The sequence below is a fragment of the Curcuma longa genome, chromosome 11 (genome assembly GCF_044706935.1).
Source record: "Curcuma longa cultivar G26 ecotype Majalengka, Jawa Barat chromosome 11, ITB_CL_G26_1.1, whole genome shotgun sequence".
NCBI classification, from domain to species: Eukaryota; Viridiplantae; Streptophyta; class Magnoliopsida; order Zingiberales; family Zingiberaceae; genus Curcuma; species Curcuma longa.
The window spans coordinates 31,120,040-31,139,358 of record NC_133871.1 but is presented as its reverse complement, the minus strand read 5'-3'; the positions used below and the strand labels follow the sequence as shown (position 1 = coordinate 31,139,358).

General features: G+C 39.2%; 3 protein-coding genes across 3 annotated transcripts; 2 read left to right on the top strand and 1 right to left on the bottom strand.

The window, feature by feature from the left end:
* The first annotated feature begins 5,149 nt into the window (after nucleotides 1-5,149).
* LOC141837646 (uncharacterized) lies at nucleotides 5,150-9,218 on the top strand. Its single transcript, XM_074725019.1, has 2 exons — nucleotides 5,150-5,323; nucleotides 8,441-9,218. Exons 1-2 carry the CDS (start codon nucleotides 5,185-5,187, stop codon nucleotides 9,148-9,150), a joined length of 849 nt encoding a protein of 282 aa, XP_074581120.1. The 5' UTR covers nucleotides 5,150-5,184; the 3' UTR covers nucleotides 9,151-9,218.
* Nucleotides 9,219-11,077: 1,859 nt separating this feature from the next.
* Nucleotides 11,078-12,205, bottom strand: LOC141840948 (transcription factor DIVARICATA-like). The gene is made up of 2 exons (XM_074729051.1): nucleotides 11,690-12,205; nucleotides 11,078-11,488 (listed from the first exon to the last, which is right to left on the bottom strand). The coding sequence occupies exons 1-2, from the start codon at nucleotides 12,091-12,093 to the stop codon at nucleotides 11,284-11,286; spliced, it is 609 nt and encodes a 202-aa protein (XP_074585152.1). The 5' UTR covers nucleotides 12,094-12,205; the 3' UTR covers nucleotides 11,078-11,283.
* A 1,442-nt stretch (nucleotides 12,206-13,647) lies between these two features.
* On the top strand, nucleotides 13,648-19,180 carry LOC141839474 (sorting nexin 1). The gene is made up of 11 exons (XM_074727221.1): nucleotides 13,648-13,729; nucleotides 13,834-13,974; nucleotides 14,275-14,410; nucleotides 14,781-14,914; nucleotides 17,118-17,189; nucleotides 17,466-17,625; nucleotides 17,741-17,874; nucleotides 17,984-18,052; nucleotides 18,267-18,346; nucleotides 18,593-18,653; nucleotides 18,758-19,180. Exons 1-11 carry the CDS (start codon nucleotides 13,718-13,720, stop codon nucleotides 18,977-18,979), a joined length of 1,221 nt encoding a protein of 406 aa, XP_074583322.1. The 5' UTR covers nucleotides 13,648-13,717; the 3' UTR covers nucleotides 18,980-19,180.
* Nucleotides 19,181-19,319: the final 139 nt, after the last annotated feature.

Genomic DNA, 19,319 nt, shown 5'->3' with positions numbered 1-19,319 from the left:
TAGATCTTTCATAACCTCTGAGTCATTCAAATTAAGCTTCATTTCTGTTATTTGACTCTTTGAAAGTATTCAAATGAGCAGCATCCTTCGTGATGACAGACAGCATTAATGATTAATGAATGAGCAATAGCAAAGATCTAATCAAAGAGCTTGTTCACTTAAACTACGAACCTGACAGGGTCCCTGCCCAGGAGAGTAATTCCACCCTGTACAACTGTACCTCGTAACTTTAGTCTTTGATTCATCTTCATCGCCAAACCGAATCACTTGACCTATTTGTCACCCTTCTCATTGGTATCACGTACAACATTAATACGCATATCTGAACACTAAATTACTGGAGTAATGAATGGCATAAATACGACGCGTCATATTCATTCCATTTAATTTCATTCAGTGGGAAACACTGCCACAGTCAATATACATCCACAGAAACGGCCATGGCTAAACAAAGCTAGCACCCATAGGAACAATCATGGCTCCCAGACCATGCATTGATCATGTCCCCTCCCATAAATTTTCAAGAGTTATTAATCTCATCCAAGCAGTAAGCTGGTTTAATGCCATGCCACATCTATGGTTTGGATATCATAAGTAAAAGCAGGAAGAACATCAGGTCGTATATGATTCAGAGGACTATTTAAGTATATCTGTCAAATTAATCTGACATGGTCGTGGCCTGATTATGAAATGGTCCCTGAATGAAGGAATAAAGCCTAATTACCACAGAGAATTCAATGCAAAGCTATACACTAATACATACTATACTTCCAGCTGTATTCTTAATGTTGGTATAGATTTCTAACTGGATCATCAAGAGAAAAGTAAATGCTCAAGGAGAAAGCCAAAGATATCGATATGCCTAGGGAGCAATAATCCAAAGATAAGTCTGAGATTTCGATAGCCAATTCCTAACACTTTTAGATAGTGTGCTAGAGCACTTAGCTGGTGATCCGAGTTGTTATTATTCGAATAGTATAGTTCAGTGTAACTATTCCCATTCCAATGTCGAACTGAGATATTCAGCTTGTTCAGAGGTACATATCAGAATTATTAAAGTAGCTAGAATACATCAAACTCTACCCTAAAATTAAGTTCAAGGCAACTGCTGATATATATCTCCGGATTCATGAAGTGAAGTTGTGTTTTTAACATGAAAGGATGTTCTCTTTTCCAATACTGCTAGAAGATGACTCTTTTAAACTGTATCCTCAAGTTATTTGATGGTCATACACCAACTTCCATTTGTTTGTTTTCATGCATATCTAATTCTAATCTTCTTCAGTTTCTAAAAACTGGCATCTTTAGCTTCATAATTTTTGTTCATTTATCCACAACAAGAGCTAGGGGTTTGCAATGCATCTCTGCTTGCTTATATTATATATGCACATTTTTGTATCCTCTACTAAACTTGCTTGGCTTATTGGTTCCACTGTGTCTGTCAACTCAGTTTCTGGTTCGGACAAAGTCGATAGTGTAGCTTTTAGAATTTGATTGCTAATGTTGAAACTAGAAAAAGGCATCAGATGCTGTGGATTGTTTTGTTTCTGATAGTGTAACTCAATATATGTTTACACCATGCAACTTATCTCCTACTTCTGCAGATGTTTCATTTTAAATGATTGCTGAAAAATGCTTATCTGAAATGTCTCTGTCATTGTTACCTGAAACCTTTTGTTATTCATTAAACCTGTTTCCGGTTAAATGTATATGTCACTGCAATTAAGAAATTAAGTTTCACATGGATTCACATTACGAGCATTCACTAATATGTCATCATCAAGTCCCTCTCAGATATATAGTACGACTAGAGCATCTAATTTTCACTGCATCTTTGCCCTCATCCCTGTCACATCCATCGTCTGACTTTTGAGCGAAACGTTTACCAATATGATGACATTCAACGTGGCCTTTTCTGGCCATGGATCGGAGTTAAGGAACTAGTCGGTGCTCGTTTCACTTCACTTCTTTTCCTCTTCCTTCGACAAGGATGCATATATAATGCTACCACATGGTGCTTTTAAGCCCATTGTCTCTCAAGTATCGGTAGGTATCCTATTCATGTGGATGCGATCGATCTCCAACTTAAAAGATGGCTGAACATGAAGAGACAATCACTTGGCGACGCTTACTTACTCGGCAATTGCTTCAAAGCGTTTGGCGTGTCGACTACATGAATGCATTCTGTGACTTTTGATATTGACTGCTGTACTCCTTCGATGTATGTGTTTTGATCACTTTATCACACCTAATTCTTTGCACAGCTACTCATACTTCAACCTGCAAGAGTCAAAGATAAGCAGGAGATTATGATTTAAACAAATTGATGCTATGAGCAAAGTTTTTGATAAGCAGGAGTTGTAAAAATTGCATATTATCACTCAACTATGAGCAAAGTTTTATAAAGTGCATACCAGTAACATGCACATTGTTTGCTATGTTGTTGTGTCCCCTTCAAAATCCATTGCATGAGTCTGACCATAAATTAGTATGATCAGTTGCGTATCACTTCTGTGCATTAAAAGACCATAAATTAGTATAATCCATCTGGCTTTAATAACTCTCATTAATCCCAACTGTCTCAATTAATATTTGCATTTATGGGATTTTATGAGATTTCAATCCAAAATAACGTTTACTTTCAATGCCTTCAACCACCCTCTGGCTAGCTAGCTGTGGAATTGCTTGATCTAAAACGTTTGTGGGCTCGAAATATTCTGGATTACAGGTTCGTTTATTTGTGCTATTCTGTATATCTGCTCTGTGTTAGCATATTTTATATCTGCTAAACAGAAATGCTTTGACTTGGAACTATGCTTGACGGTCACTTGCTATGAGAGTATTCCACCGTAGGCATTTTAGGTGGTGCTCAAGGCTCTTTTAATGGCAGATCACGTTGAAAAACAAGAAGACTTTCTTTTATGTTGTAGAGTACCAGATATATTAGCTTTGATTTGAAATCTTGAGCCGTTCAGGATCGCTGATATACATTGTATTTTAATTTCAGCAACAAAATAAGCTAAGGAGAGGACAGAAACTAGCTAGGAGATAGCATTGCTGAGAGAAGTTGCTAGAATTCTAGAGAGAAGTTTGGAGAACCTATTACGGAATGATTGAGCTAAATAGGAATGGTAGAGTAGGCATACTGTATGCCTGCGGCATGCACTCAAGAGGGGTCATGGCAGAAGCATAAGCTCTCAGTTCCTCCTGTTCTTGTCCCGTTGGAAGTCTAGCAGAAGTGTGCTTTGGCACTTGGGACATTTGGGTTCCATCTCCGACAGCATCACGTACATGAGGCACTGAGGGCACCCGGCAAGCACCATTGATGTCGCCTCCGGGCTGCTGGCCTTCTGTTCCTCCTCCGATGACACGCACGAGCTCGGTGGTGAAATTGACGGCGACGTCGACGACGACGACGACGAAGAAGAATTCTCATCCTCCACCACCATCCTTGTCGATGGCCCACCTCTAGCCCTCATATGCTTCGGTGACAGGTTCAGCTTCAGCCCCCCCGTTGGGTTCTTTCCATGGTTGCGGCTCATCTTAATCCACCCCCCTGGCCCTGGAGCAGAAGATGATCAACCGCCAGTCTCAGTTCATCACTTTATTGCACTCGGTCGAATTGCATGATTGCAGCAAATGGAACGTAGAGGTTCCTATATAAGAAGAGGAGGACATGTACCTTACAGACGGACCAAAGGCGGTTTCTTCCCCAACCAAGTAGGAGAGAGGATGGTCCTTGAAGTCCAACCGAGCTCTATTGTCTGATGCAGGAAGCAGCAGCCCCGCGAAGGGTGTTGGGAAATGCTAGCTCACAGGTCGGTACGTGGAGCACCTCTTTGTGTCATTATATAACAACTCGATGGCTTCGCTTCGATTCAGCACACAGATTCATCTGTTTCCCTCTTGCACGTCAGATTTCCTTCATGCCCGTGACCGTGAGCGAGTATTTGCAGAACTGAGACAGACAAGCTAAGAGCTGCAGGCTTTAATGGAGCTTAAAGACAGGGTAGAAGCTAGCAGCATATATATAAATCCCTGCGAATATTGATTTTGTTTATAGATAAAGAAATCATTTTGGCTCGATCGATCTGCAGTTGATAATAGCGCATTTACAGATCAATGCACTTCTCCCGTTTCTCTTAGTATCACTAACCATGCATGCATGGAAAAATTTGCCTGTAAGGGAACGATGATTCATTCATTTTGTTCTCGAGTCAAAAGAGAGCTGATAAATTTTCAACGTCGTTTTAAATTCAGACAGACGGCAATTGAATCGGTTAGATTCCTCTGGTCAATGTTAGTTTCTGTAATTGAATTTGATAAGAATCCCGTTGGATCAGAGTATCTTTATGGCAGTTTAATTCAGCCAGTCGAACAGTAGGTGTCCTTGGCAATTTAAATGCTGTTTCTTTTTAAATTGTTTTTTCCTCTTAATTTCATATTCTGATTCAAGTGATGTAACTGACAGTGAGAGTGAGAGGTAAATGAGCACTGTTTAGCTTAGTAAATGGGTCTTCAATGGATCATCCTACTTTAGAATAAATAGCCTTTATTTCCAATAAATGAATGTTACGGCCGGTCTGATCTCAAATCATGCCTCATACTTTTCATATTTATACTTTAATTCTATTCTGAGATTAATTTGATCATTTTTATCAACAGTAAAATGGATGATCGATTCGAAGAACATGGAAGTTTTACATTTTACTGTCGATTTCATTAAGAAGTTGGTAGATGTGGTCGATGAACTAGCTGGATGCCGATAATGGATCTAGTTTAGTTTATGGTGAATAAAATACAAGTGTTCTTGCTTTTAAAAATACAATCTTGTTTCTGGAATCGGACAGGAGGATGACTCAGCCCAATTCATGGTTTCTGAATGCGACGACTTGGCGGTGAAGGAGAGGGATTGTAAAGAGGAGAGGGAAGGCCTTCGACGCAATGCCGCGGGGAAGAGTTTGACCGCGCTGGATGTGAAATGGGCTGTCGATACGAGAGGATGGCAATGGCGGAAGGCAGTCTCGACGAGGAACGCCTCCCGACGCGTGACTTCGGGCAGCGCGTTGACCGGATTGATTTTTAAGGGAGGATATTTTTAATAACATTAAAAAATTCTGGGTTGTTTTAGTAAAGTGGATAAATTTTGGTTCGTGTTGATTGTCGAGAGGAGGAGAGTTCGAGATGGAGAGCGCAAGGGAGTCTCGCCGGCGAAGGATCTTAGAACGCGGATCTGAGCGCCTCGCCTTCATCTCCGGCCAAGCTAGATCGGTTCCCGATTCCTCCTCCGCTTCTAGAGATCCACACCCCTCACACACCTCTGGTTTGCTCCCCGCTTCTCCTGCCGTCCGCTTATTCCGCTCCTTTTTTGCTCTTTTTAGGTTGATTTCTTGCTTGATCAATGCAAAAAATCCTGACTTGTTTCATGAGATCCTGACTTGTTTCGTCACCGATTTGGCGTATTTCATGGGTTTCATGTGGATCGTTCTTAGGGTTCGATTAATAGGTTTCATGCGGATTACATTTTAATTGTCTTTGCTTCAAGAAATTCATTTCTTCTCTCTTAATGGGTCGTTCTAGTCTTAAATTGGGAATTGGGATGGTTTCTGTAAGTGATGATCCATTTCAAGCATTGGTCTTAGCAGAAACACCATTTCCCTATTTTCTGTTGAGATTTTCAAGAGGCTTTGTATTCGGCAAGCCTCCCTAATTAATTACATATAACAGCACCCTGTTCAACTCATTTATTCTGCATAGCGATTTGTGCGCTAAAGGAAATAGTGGTAGCTATAAGTAAGGATTAGCCTATCATATGCCATGGCTGTCATTCACTCATTTATATCTGGATATCAAGAGATAGAACCATGGAATGCAATCGTGCGAGAAACATTTTGATTAATCTCCTAGTTATCTCTTCCTCTTTATGATTATCCCCTTTTTGTGTTCTTGTTTTCTTTCTCTTTTTTACATTGTAGCCATGCTGTAAGCTATGAGACAGAGAGAAGAAGATAATCAATCGTAGTCAATGAAAATAAGACCCATTGCGACTCACTATTCATCTTGTGTATTATGTGTAGCAAATATTGTACCTGAGGAACACTGATAGTTATACATAAAGATACATTGTAAAAGGTTATAGTAGTCATTCACTCATTTGCATCTCTATATAAAGAATACAAACATGCAAGAATATATCAACTACTCTCCTAATTATTTCTTTCACTATCAATCATCATCTCTTATTCCTGTTCTTGCTTTCTCTCTTTAAAATCTCAATATTACACTTTCAGAAAGAAAATGTATCTGGTTATTGATAACACCTAATTGTTAGAAGATCTTTTTTTTATTGTTTTCTTAACTTTAGAAGGAAATAACCACTGGTAAGATTCATTTATATTACTAATGAAGTTGTGCATATATTTTATCTTTGGGGAGGGAAACCCATTTGGAACAATTTGAATAACCTGGACATTTGGTTTCTTCTTCTAGCTTCAACTAGGAAGTAAAAGTGCTATGGCTTAAAAGAACTATTGTGAAAATATAAAAGACACTGTCCTTTTACATTTACTAGATAGTAAATTTTATGAACATAATTTATCGGTGGGAGTGGTTTAGAACTGATGATCCATTGGAATATTGCAGCTTGTTTTTTTTTTTTTTCATTTTATGCTCAAGGGATGAACAAAGCATTGTGAAAGTCCATTATGCTTCTGTAAGAATAAACTAAATAATTCCCAGGATTCTATTTTTGGCAAAATTTTATGACATAAGGTGTTTGTCTGTGTTGATCAAGAAATGAATTAAAGTAGAAGGAAAATATTTTTCTGTTACAAAGAAACCAGGAACATTATCTGAGAATCCCCATATTCTAAGCTTAGCGCTATTATTTTGCAAATAGCTAAAGAGAATTAGCATGTATCATCAAACCTAGGTCCCCACTTTCCAATTCTAAGGTTACTTTGCTTCATAGCCAAATTTCGTAATTGGAACCAAGACTAACTTTGATCTTGCTTTTATTATGATTAATTTAAGAGTGTGTTTGGTTATCATATATAACCTTGATTATGTGATTACTGATTACTAGGTAATCACATAATCAAAGTTATGGGGTATAAAACATAATCTAATATTGTTTGGTTCAACTTATTTATTTGGAGGGAATAAAATATAACCAGTTTAACATTTATTATATTAAAATATATATATATATATATAATAATATAAATTTTTTATTTATTATATTATCCTTAATTTAATTTATTTTTAAAATAATTTAAATTAAATTAATAATATTAATTATGATAATAAATTGATAATATATAAAAAAATAAATATAATTTTTAAATTTAAAATAAATTTATATATTTTTTAATAAAATAATTCATTAAAATAATTATTTTAATAAAATAATTTGTTAAATTAATAAATATAATTTGTTAATTTAATTTTTTTTAAATTTAAAAAATTATATATTTTAATAAAATAATTCATTAAATTTATAAATATAATTAATTAATTTTATTTTTAAATTTAAAATAAATAAATATATTAATAAAATAATTCATTAAATTAATAAATATAATTTGTTAATTTTATTTTAATAAAATAATTTATTAAAATAATTATTTTAATAAAATAATTCATTAAATTAATAAATATAATTCATTAATGTTTATTTTCTAAATTTTAAAATAAATTATCTTTTTTAAATTTATAAGTATTTAAATTAAAATTTATTGAATTAATTAACTCGGTTTCACGGTACATTTCAATTAATTTAGTTTTAAAATCAAGAGGATAATCATGGAAAATTTTTTTATTAACCTCCAGAATCGTAGAAAATCTTAGACTGCCAAGGTAATCACATTTCCGGGTTATAACCCATTTGTTGATGTGGCAGTGATGTTGCATTACTTGGAAATCGATATCATAACCTATCGTTAATAACTCCCAATCAAACGCCCCCTAAGAGTATTGCTGCTTGGGAGAATAAATTGCCTTTAACCTTTATTATAATGTGAAACAAATGGTATTCAGTTTCTTGGGAAGGGAGAATTGGATCTAATGAAGTTTTTGTATATTGTTTGAGGATATCATACTGCTTCATATATTTATCTATGCCGTGTGATGTAGAACAGTAAAAGGGGGTGAGTTAAATTGGAAATATTATAATTTATTTAATTTGTATATATTTACTGGTGTATTGTTGAAGCTAAATGTTGTCCATTTAATGAAATACATAGCCATGAAGAAGTATATTTGAATAAATTGCAATTTATTGACTACTGAGATTTTGCTGTGTGAACATTAGTAATGCGAATATGCAATAGTATTTGACTTTCTAATATTGGCTATCCTTTCAAAGCATTGCTTTCAACAATATTGCCTCTGGTCATCCATAGAGTTTGATAAGTGAAAATACCTTCAAATATTATGGCAGTCGGTCCACTCACTGATGTTCATGCTACCGATTATCACTTATCTGGCCAACATGGAAGCAACAATGACCACAACAATGCAAGTGGAATCGATGAATTGGGAGGAAATAGTGTGAGAAGCAATGAACGTCCTAAAGCTTACGAAGTACTTGCTAGTGATATGACAAAAAATGATGATGGTGCAACTGAACCAGGAAACAATGATCAAGTTAAGACACTCCAAACAGAGAGGGATACAAAGACACCAACCACTTCTGTGTTTGAGAGTTCATCTCAACAAGTTGCGTATGCAACTGTTTCCACAATGCAGGTGAAGAAGCAGATGCCATTCTCATCAAAACAAGTTAGTCGAGGCATCTCTGCTTCTGAAAATAAGCGCTTGCTTTGTGCGGTTATCATTGCTCTTTTGGTCGTCCTGTCCAATCAAGGCTATACTCTTGGTGGTGGTGCTGTGAATAGTATCTTGATCTTTAGACCACTGTTCCTGGCAATATTCACTGATGTAACCATCATTCTATGGCTGCTAATGACAACACAACACAAGGCTGAGAAAGAGAAAGAAAGAGTTAGAACTGGAAGAGATGAGTCTGGTTCGACCAACACCGTAGGAGATGCGGTGGATGCATTGTTGGCATTTCAGAAAACAGCAACAGCTATTTTCATGGATTGTAGCATATGCGCTATTATCATTATTTGTGGCCTTTGTTTCTGAAATCATATTGTTTGGTTGAATTTTCTGACAATAGACCAACCTAAGCAAGCTTGTTCAGTCTGCTAAAACAGGTAGGTATTAGTATTTTTCGAGATCATCATCATCTACAGTCAGTGTGTTTGCTTTCACATTCTACTGTTCTATTTGGCTAGTAATTTCTATAAGAGATCAAGCTATGAAACCAAATCAGTGTCTTGATTCTACCATGTTAAGTTTGAACATTGTGATGCTCGTATGGTATTACCCTGTCCTTTGAAAAAGTTGAAAAATTTTGTTTTCCAGACATGAATCCACTGGCAGCATACAAAATGTCTCCATCTTCCCAATGGCTTATCTGCAGATGGGAGAGTGGATGCAACGTCAGACTGACAATGGCTAAAAAGAAGAGGAACAACTATTACCTGGAACTTCAAATTCAAAGATTGAAGGTGACGCAAGGATTCGTCACCTTTGCCACCCTTTTTTGACTCAACGTTGCTCGTTTGCGTGCGTAAGGTGAGGTTCCAAGCTTCATTTGGATCATGCGTGGAAGATTTTGCTATTACTTTTGGAATATATAGACATTGTTTCTAAGCAGTAGTAAGATTTTCCATGGGAAATTATATTTGTTGGATTTTATTCACTTTCTGGATTAAAATTCATATGTTTGAGTAAACATAGTGCACATCCGGTGTAGTTGAGGCACCAGAAGGCTTCGTCTCGCACGTGTGAGCCACTGAAGTGGGTGGCGGCTATGCTTGCGTGAAAGATACCTGCCTACTTTAATTGTATATAAGAAGCTGGTGAACGCTTACGCCAGCGAGTAGTTCTACCCCGTTTGTCTGCGAACAATTAAATTGGGCACTCTAATTGGTTGAACCAAAATATCGATTCTAATACTGTGGGATTCATCAAATTTTGATAGATTGTTTCTTTCCGTATGAATTGTTTGTCGAATATACTTTGTCGGAGAGAGCCGAGTGGTTGAGTCACCGAGTGGCCGAGTAACCGAGACGCTGAGTGGTCGAGTCATCGAGCTGAGTGGTCGAGTTGCCAAGTCGGATGACAGAGATGCCGAGTGGTCGAGTCGTTGAGCTGAGTGGCTAAGTTGCTGAGCCGGGTGGCCGAGATACCAAGTGGTCGAGACGCCGAGTGGCCGAGTTGCCGAGTGGTCGAGACGCCGAGTGGCCGAGCCGTCGAGTGGTCGAGTCGCTGAGTGGCCGAGACGTCGAGTGGCCGAGACGCCGAGTGGCCGAGACAGTGCCAAGCCGAGTTGTCGAGGCTTGCATTTAACGCAGTTTTCTTAAAACATATTTGTCCCCTTCGGCGGTGCTTAGAGGTCACGACGGACGTCTGTTTCCCAGGATACAACGACTGGACTGGCAAGACGATCAAGCACAAATCGTTATCGGCGAACCGATTACACCCAAAAGCTATCAGTGGGGAAAGCAGAGGAAAAAAGAAGCGAGGGATTGAGAATTACTTTATGTCATGGTCTCCCATCGCTGTCTCTTTTATAACCTCGCACCATATCTCCAATTAATTGGCGATTAATGATAGAATTGAGGGCCTAATTCGAAACGTCAAGTATTAACTCTGGCCGTTTCAACGCCAGGTAATAATTCTTGACCGTTTCACTGCAGCCACCATTACAAAAAAATGAAAGGAATGACAAAATGTTAGTTGATCCATTTCGACAAATTATGTCCTGATCGGTTTGACATTCAACGCGCGCAGGTCACGCTCGCACACAAGTTACCTTGCAAGCAGTGCAATCCAAACCATGGATTTGCATCCCTCCTACGCATCTACGCGTGAGAGAGCCTCTCCCCTTGCATTTATTCACAATATCAATGCTTGTGATACAATATAAACCAACCAAGTTGCCCCTCAACTACCAATGTGGGACTAACCTCCTCCATACGAGGATCTTCTCCATCCTTCCATTTCATTATTTTCATTCATATTTCCAACATTGTTTTCAGCATTACTTTGTGAACGAACTCAACAAACATCGCTATTGGTATCATGGTGCTCTGTTGCGGTCCCTGACAAAGAAGAAGTTTAATAGAAGACATAGCCATCTAATTTCCACTGGTGTATTTACAACTAATTTGGACAAGCGTTACACGTTCAATTCTTGAATTCTTGCAGTTATGGATCGGCGATATCATGGATGCTCTTTCTCTTGCTACCCTCTCTTGTTTTCTCCCCATTGTTGGACTTGTTCTGGCTCTGCCGGATGAAGAACTTCTGGGCGTGGCTGGCCACCTGCGTCGGCGTCCTCGTCTTCACCGCCCACCGCGAGATGTTCCTCCAGTCTCCCTTTCCGTACTTCGCCAGTCCTTCCAAAAACAGCCTGAGCACATCCACAAGCACACAGTAATCAGTACCTTTCGCCTTCTGATAACATTTGTCTTTTCCATTTGTCCATTCTCTTTTCAATTCGGTTGGTAGAGGCGTGGGAGAAACAAAGAGCATACGCAATTAATCATCACTAACCGACGACCCTGTCTAGATCGCCGCCGTCGAGAATTGCTACGAAAATTAACGCACTCACCGGTGCTCCTCCTCTGTCCACGGAATACCGCGCTTTCGCTCCTCTCCCCTGGCGCGGCCTGCCTGCACCGCCCGCTGGCGCTCGCCGCCGCTGCTTCCGTCGGATGCCTCGTCGCCATCGCCGCCGCCGCCGTCGTCGTCGAACCCTTCGGCGTCCCAGCAGTCGGGCACCTCGACCAACCCCCGCTCGATCATGCAGCAGTCCTCCACCAGCGTCTGGTACCTCTCCCACGCCTCCACGGCGCTCCGCCCGGAGAGCTCCGCCGCTATCACCGACCACCGCTCCGGCGTGCCCTCCGGGTAGAGCACCAGCGCTCGCTCGAACACCTTGTCCTCCTCCCGCGTCCACGGCCGCGGCGCTCCCAGCTGCCGCCGGAACATCGACATCAGCTCCCCTTCTCCCATCGATTTCCCTGTTCCAATCTCGTCCTCCGTTTCGCTACCGCTCTCCTGCTCCACGGTGGAAATAACAGAGAGGAGGGCGTGGCTTCTTATTTGCACACGATCGAAAGTCGAAACAGGCAGAGGCGTGGGGACGATGCGTCACTGGGCAACACGTTTCTCCAGTCGGTTGGAAAGTTCAGGAGTGGATACGCTCACCAGCCGTGCGAGCCCACGTCACCCGGGAGAATCTTGAGGCCGAATCCGACGGCTGACGCTGTCGGGAATCGAGGATGTCGGCGCGGGGCGGCGGCGGTGGGGCCCGCATCTACAACACTTGCTTTTTCTTCGACCGAAAGCTTCGCTGGAGCTCCGTCGTGTCATCCGATACGTGTCCGTCGACCACCTGGCAACGTCTACTGGCTACACGCTGTCAGGCCGGCCCCACTACTCGACACGTGGTGCTCTACCCTTTTCAGTACTCAACGATTATAATGAGGAAATTGCAAGCGAGCCTGCACTTGACGGCTGTTTAAAGATAAAGCATGTAATTATTTAATTAATTAATGAGGCTTACAGATAGATCTGACCCTGGTTCAGAACCGACGGTTCGACGATTTGAAATCGCCGATTCAACGATTTATGACAGATCGATCCTTAACCTTAACCGTCCAAGACGATTACGGTTCGCGATTCAAAACGGCCGGTTCACGATTCGCGACGATTTGAGATTATTATATTAAAAAATTTAAAATTTATTTAAAAAGGACTTGCACTGCCTACGTATCCCCTTAGGGTATAGGGGAATCAAAGCCCACGTAGTTCTTTTACATTTTCACCCTTTTACATCACTCGCTTCCATTTCCTCCCGTTCCTCCCGTTGTATTCGTTCCTTCAGTATCAAATTTTTCGACTTCATCTTTTGAAAGTTGCATTCCTTAGATTCTTTTCTAGGCTCTGGTCCAATCGTCGAGTAATGCTTGGGCTTCCAATGAGTCGGGAAACATAGTTGATCGCCGTTCATCTAATATGTTGCCGTTGGCACTGAATATCTGCTCCATAGCAACAGTTGACACTAGACATGCTAAAATTTCTTTGGCAATTACGAAAAGAATAGGAAAGCTTTGAGCCTTCCGTTGGAACCGACAGTTCGGAGCCGTTGGAACCGCTAGTTCCAACGAGAAAACGAAAAATAAAATAAAATTTTGAATCGACGGGCTGCTGGTTTCACACCCTCTTGAACCGGAACCGGCCCGGCATCCGGTTCGGCCTGGCTAACCGGGTCAACGGACCACCCGGCCCGTTGACCCGGGTCGGGTCCGGGCTGAACCTTGCCCGTGGTCGGGTCTACTAACAGATATTTTTAAAGAGACTTTTTAAAGTTCTTATCCATTTTAAAACAAAATTTCTGATAATTTTTTCACAAATATTTTTTTTTATTTTAACGAAATATTTTGGTCCGTCGGTTTAGCCACTTTCGGGACTTTATTGTACCGAACCGGGTTCGGATAATTGCTGGCCCGGCCCGACCCAAATAGGCGACGAATAGGTCTTCGTGTGAATCCCACAGAAATGCATTTCGTCCTCGTCCGCGATCTCGAGTATTGCGTTGAAGCAGCTGGTCTTCGTCTCCGTTTACGCCGAAAGCATGATTCCTCCGGTGAATTTTGTTGTTTTCTTTTATTGATCTTGGGTCTCACTCTTTGGAGATGTTGATTTGGGATTCGATTTGGGCTTTTCTAAAGCGTGTGAAATTTTCTGTAGCAGGAGATCGGTCCGCCGAAATCATCTTCGCAGAGCCCTAGATCGCCGTCGGGGGCGCCTTTTCTCTCTGTCTCCGTCACCGATCCCGTCAAGTTGGGCAATGGCGTCCAGGCCTACATCTCTTATCGGGTCATTACCAAGGTTAAATCTCTACTTTTGCGAGTTGCCCTTCTGAATCGCAGCTCCTTTGTCTTGGATTGGGTTACTTGGGTATTGGTCTAGTTATTGAATTCGATCGTCCATTACCATAGCTTTTTTAGATTTCAGCACATGTTACGTTCTTATACTCGCAACCGATGCCGTGATTGAAGACGAGGAATGATATAGGAACTTTTTTTTTTTATTTTATATCGCAACAAAAAAAACGAAAAAGATGCTAATCCTCTTTGTCACAGATCGCTGTTTTCGTTTTTTTCACTGTAGTATGGATGTGTTTTGCAGACAAACCTACCTGAATTCCAAGGCCCAGAAAAAATTGTCATTCGCCGATACAGTGACTTCGTGTGGTTGCATGATAAACTCGCTGATAAGTATAAAGGCATATTCATCCCACCTCTTCCAGAGAAGAGTGCTGTAGGTAATATAATTGAGTCACTTCTCACATTAGTAAATTCTTCATTGTATGGCATGTAGAATTGGCATGGCCATGAGCCCATGTCACAATTGTATTTTGAATTTTTTGTGGAAGTGTATGTGGCCTTTTGCATTTAATATGGTAACTTTTGGTGTATAATAATTTATGTTAACTAAATTGTTAACTGAATTGCAATTTTAACTTTACTCCAAAATCCTCTTGCATCTACATTTTTTTTTGAGGTTTATCTAAAATCTTATCCAATGAGCAAATTTTCATTTAGGTAAAGCAGTCTTTCTACATTGTAATTAATCAATTATATGATCAGTTGGTTGCTAATATGTTTATTCTCTGACGTCCTGATAAAATCCAGAGAAATTCCGCTTCAGCGCTGAGTTTATTGAGATGAGGCGTCAGGCTTTAGACATTTTTGTGAACCGAATAGCTTCACACCCTGAACTGAAGCAAAGTGAAGACTTGAAGACCTTCCTGGAAGAAGATGAAGAGGTATGTAACTCTGTATTGCTGTATATCTTGATTGTAAATTGAAAGAAGTTTCCAGTCTTGAATATTGTAGAATACGAGGAAAGAAAATATTCTATTGCATTCATTATGAAATAATCATTACATATATATAGAGAGACTTATGATAAAATTCTAAAACCTAGAAGTCCTAATATGAAACAGAATCCACCATACCTAATACAACACTTCGCAAATTGGAAGATAGATACTATCTAGCTTGTTACATAAACTATAAAAATTATAGTAAGCAGAATTTAAACGATAAACATTTCATCTGCATGCATGTGAAACAAAACATAAGGAGTTACTGAAGCATGCAACCGATGATTCCCTTGAACTTAGATTCACACAGCCAACAATGCCTTTGATCACGACACAAAGTTCTCTGTGAAGGATGAAGTGAAGTGAGAATGAATAAAAATCTAATGTAACTAATTGTTTGAGTAGGGTTCTTCGTGAAGTGGTATATACAACATGCAATAGACTGAGGAAAAACAAAAGCACTCAAGGCTTAAGGAAAAAGGAGGGATAGCAAATTCCAACCCTTTGTTGTATCTAACAAAATGAGAATAGAATATTTTATTTGTTCAAGTTTCCGTTGGAGATGAATAGCATGACTCAAGTCTTTGTTGGACATAGCAAAATGAGTATAGGACATTGGAGAAAGCCACTAGAGAAGATGAGAAGATCTGGTGGACTAGTAAGAGGCTAAGAAGGAAAAAAAGATGAACAGGAACTTTTTAGCACTCTTGTGAGAAAAGTCGAGAGAAGCTTCACTGTAGGTGAGAGCTTGCTTCCTTGGAAACATTGTCTGGCAATGAGTCAATGCAAGAGGGTGCCATGTTACTAGATATGATAGAAGATGAGCTAAAAGAACTCTTGATGTGAGATAGAGGAGGATTTGGACTTTAATGGAAGTGAATGACAAAAGATCTAAGGGGTGTCCATGATCTAGGAGGCACCAACTCACAACTTTGAATGGACAACGATGGAGGTGGTGCTCTAACACCTGACATGGTTGTAAGGGACATTGTGTCTTGTCTATGCATGAGTTGCATGCAACAATGCAATCGAGCATATGCAGATGGTGAGATTCAGGAGGACGTTTTTTTTTTTCTACCACAAGCCGCTTCCCCAGGAAATTGATTGGGATTGGGAGTGTCATGTAATGACATTTATCTTGCCCTGGTCACAGGCCCCTTATGCAGTGGACATCTTTGAAGCACTAGAGAAGGTCAGGAGCAAATTTGCTCTTGGAGGAACAGATGCTAATGACCTCCCTGTGAAGGTAATTTGGAAAACAAATCCTAATCTTATAAGGATATCTCTCCTACCATATATAATTTGAGGAAAGCAAATATTATATTACATGCTCTATAGAGTAAATGTTAAACGAATATAAACTCATGAAAGAAATTTAAAATTTAGAAGTACTAATGTGGAACTAAATCCACTACACCTAATACCTAATAAACCCAATACCTCTAACAGTTATAATCCTGTTCTATTCTCCATTACATTTATTAGAAACTTTGGCCATTCCTTTGTTACCCAATTCACTTCTCCTATAAAGCATACATTTATTTTTTTCTCCATAACTTTAGACTAGTTTCATATACCTTCAATTCCTTGCAGTTACCTGTCATCTTGTTTTTTTTTGTTAACCATCTTTTTTATTAATGTCTAAGATTGAGCTACTATATAAATGGTGCGTGACACCTGTGTTTTCAGTGAATGCCACTGTTTTAGAAAAATAAAAGTCACTAATTCCATGCCATTATTGCTTCTTTCACCCTAAACTTTCTAATGTTTGACATGTTGCCATCATGTAGCCCTTCTGATATCTGTAACTACAGCTGTTGAGAAACCCACCAATATTTGGTATCAATCAAAAGGTTTTCCTTTTTCAGAAAATGGTTTACCTTCTATGACTGTTACTTTCTCTGAATTTTGAATTATGCACTATAACCATCTATTCATTTAACACGACCACTGCATGTATGTGTAATTGTGTTATTTCTCTATTTTGCTTTTATTTCTTTTTTTCTCCTACCAATGGCCAAGTATTATCCATATTGGTTGCCTCTGTTTGCAAATTATCCTCACTCTTTGTATCAAATCCAGTGTTTTCTAAGAAACATTTGGTTTGGAAAGTAAATGGTCTAGTGCGTGGACATGTGTGCAGACAATGGAGAGAACAAGGTCATTTGAGACAGGAATTTTCAAGAAGCCTGCTGATTTGTTACAAATGTTCAAGGTATCTTCTCTTATCCAGAAAGACACATTTTGAAAGAGAATTTTTCACGATCCTTGGCTTGATGGTATATGCTTTCTTTGAACTTCTATTAATATATTTACGCTCATGATTCTCTGTTTGATCAATTAATACCTTTGGTTAATTTTTTTCTCTTTCCATTATTGTTGGTGCTTCACTGTATTCTCTTGTTTGGTAGATTTAGTATAAATAAATAAATTAGTTGCTGTTTGTCCTACTTACTGTGTTAGCTAATTATCTAAAAGTTCCTAAGTATAGGATGTACAGTCAAAGGTAACTGATGTTGTCCTCGGGAAGGAAAAGCCTGTTGAAGAGACTGATCCTGAGTATGAGAAGCTAAAACACTACATCTTTGGCCTTGAAGACCATCTAACAGAGACACAAAAGCAGGCCATTCGTCTTGTAAAGCGGCACAGAGGTGATGTCTTTGAGCATTTATATTACAGTAATCTGTCGAGTGCTACTTGTTTATTCTCTTTGAATGTCTTTAGCTGGATGTAATTTGTATGCTTTGTCTAATTCTTTGATCGTAGAATTGGGTCAGTCATTGTCTGAGTTTGGGAAGGCGATTAAGCTCTTAGGTGCCTGTGAAGGAGATTCTCTTGGGAAGTTGTTTGCAGAGCTTGGTTCAAAATCAGAATTGTTGTCAATAAAGTTACAGAAGGAGGTGCATTGTTGATATCACTTCAAATATTTTTGATCATCTTTTCATCCAAACAGTATGCATGCTGTTTCTTCTTAGCCATTATGTTATGATATACTTTATCTTCTTCCAGGCGCACAACCTTTTAATGAATTTTGAAGAGCCATTAAAAGATTACGTGAGATGTGTACAGTCTATTAAGGTTAGTCTTTCAAGATAATCAAATGATTCTTCATGTTGGACATTTGGAATCTGATCCCATATTTTTGTTGCAAAGGCCTTTACATGAAATAGTCTTGGAAAAGATGCATTTTACCTTCATTTTCAATTGAAACCATGAAAATATTTGAACTGTAATGATGGCTTCTGTACTATTCTAAATGAGAATGATTGTAATCCTTTTTTTTTCGAAGCAGGATACTTTTTCTCATAGGGCCAATGCTTTCAGGTTGCATTGTGAACTGGCTGAAACAACCAAGCTAAAGGAGATCAACTTGTATGTTTACTGAATAATGCTTCGTCTATGACCAAATTTTTTTCGAGTGGAATGTGAACTTTGCCCTCTAAATCACTCTACTCCTTAGTTGCCGGTTCACTATTTATTAACTGAATAAAATAGTAAGCAGTTCTGGCTTAAGAATCCCCATCTAGGTTCTATGAAATGCAACACTTGGTCAAAGTAATTTCCCCCCCTTGTTTTGTTTTTCTGGTGAATAGTGATGCCTGATTTGATTTCGTGCAGAGAAAAATTGAACCTTATGCGCTCCGACAAAACTAGGGAAGCAGAGATCGAGTACAGAGAGGTAAAACCTATTCCCTGTGCGCCTACTAAGGCAACAAGCCTCTCATACATGGAACTTTAAATGGTGACCCACCCTTCATTTGACTATTCTGTGGCACACTGTAGCTGAAAGCAGAGAGCGAAGAAGCAACAAGAAGGTTCGAGACTATCATTAAGCGGATGAACGAAGAAATAGTCCGGTTTCAAGAACAGAAGACTGCAGAGATGGGACTGGCCTTCCATCTATTTGCTAAAGGACAAGCAAAGCTTGCTAATGATATAGCGGATGCATGGCGCAGCGTCCTAACTAAGATTGAAGCTTGCTCTCTTTCGTCAGGACACGACTAGTTCTAATTCTCACGACACCAGGTTGTTTCTTACTCAGTGGCTTGCACGAGAGACTGAGAAGTGAGTACTGGAACACTGGACTGAAGAATTCTGACGCAGTCCGGGAGCTCGTTGGGTTTATTTCCTTGTCAATACTTGTGGACAACTGTAACAGAGTTAGTTTGCTTAATGGATAGATAATCTTCATAGTCGTTTCCTTTTTCTCCACTCTGAAACTGCTTATCTTAATCAAGACATTGTTTCTATGTGCTATAGCGAATGTTTAAGATTGATAAATTGCAGAAAGATGCATGAATAATTACTGAACTTATTTTTATATTTAGTTGTAAAAACAATTTTA

Coding starts and splice junctions, on each gene's coding strand:
- LOC141837646 (XM_074725019.1), top strand. CDS start 5,185: ATGGAGAGCGCAAGGGAGTCTCGCCGGCGAAGGATCTTAGAACGCGGA. Junction 5,324..8,440: donor ACACCCCTCACACACCTCTG/GTTTGCTCCCCG, acceptor ATATTATGGCAG/TCGGTCCACTCACTGATGTT.
- LOC141840948 (XM_074729051.1), bottom strand. CDS start 12,093: ATGGGAGAAGGGGAGCTGATGTCGATGTTCCGGCGGCAGCTGGGAGCG. Junction 11,489..11,689: donor TGGACAGAGGAGGAGCACCG/GTGAGTGCGTTA, acceptor GGATGTGCTCAG/GCTGTTTTTGGAAGGACTGG.
- LOC141839474 (XM_074727221.1), top strand. Junction 14,411..14,780: donor TCCAGAGAAGAGTGCTGTAG/GTAATATAATTG, acceptor GATAAAATCCAG/AGAAATTCCGCTTCAGCGCT. Junction 17,626..17,740: donor TCTTGTAAAGCGGCACAGAG/GTGATGTCTTTG, acceptor CTTTGATCGTAG/AATTGGGTCAGTCATTGTCT.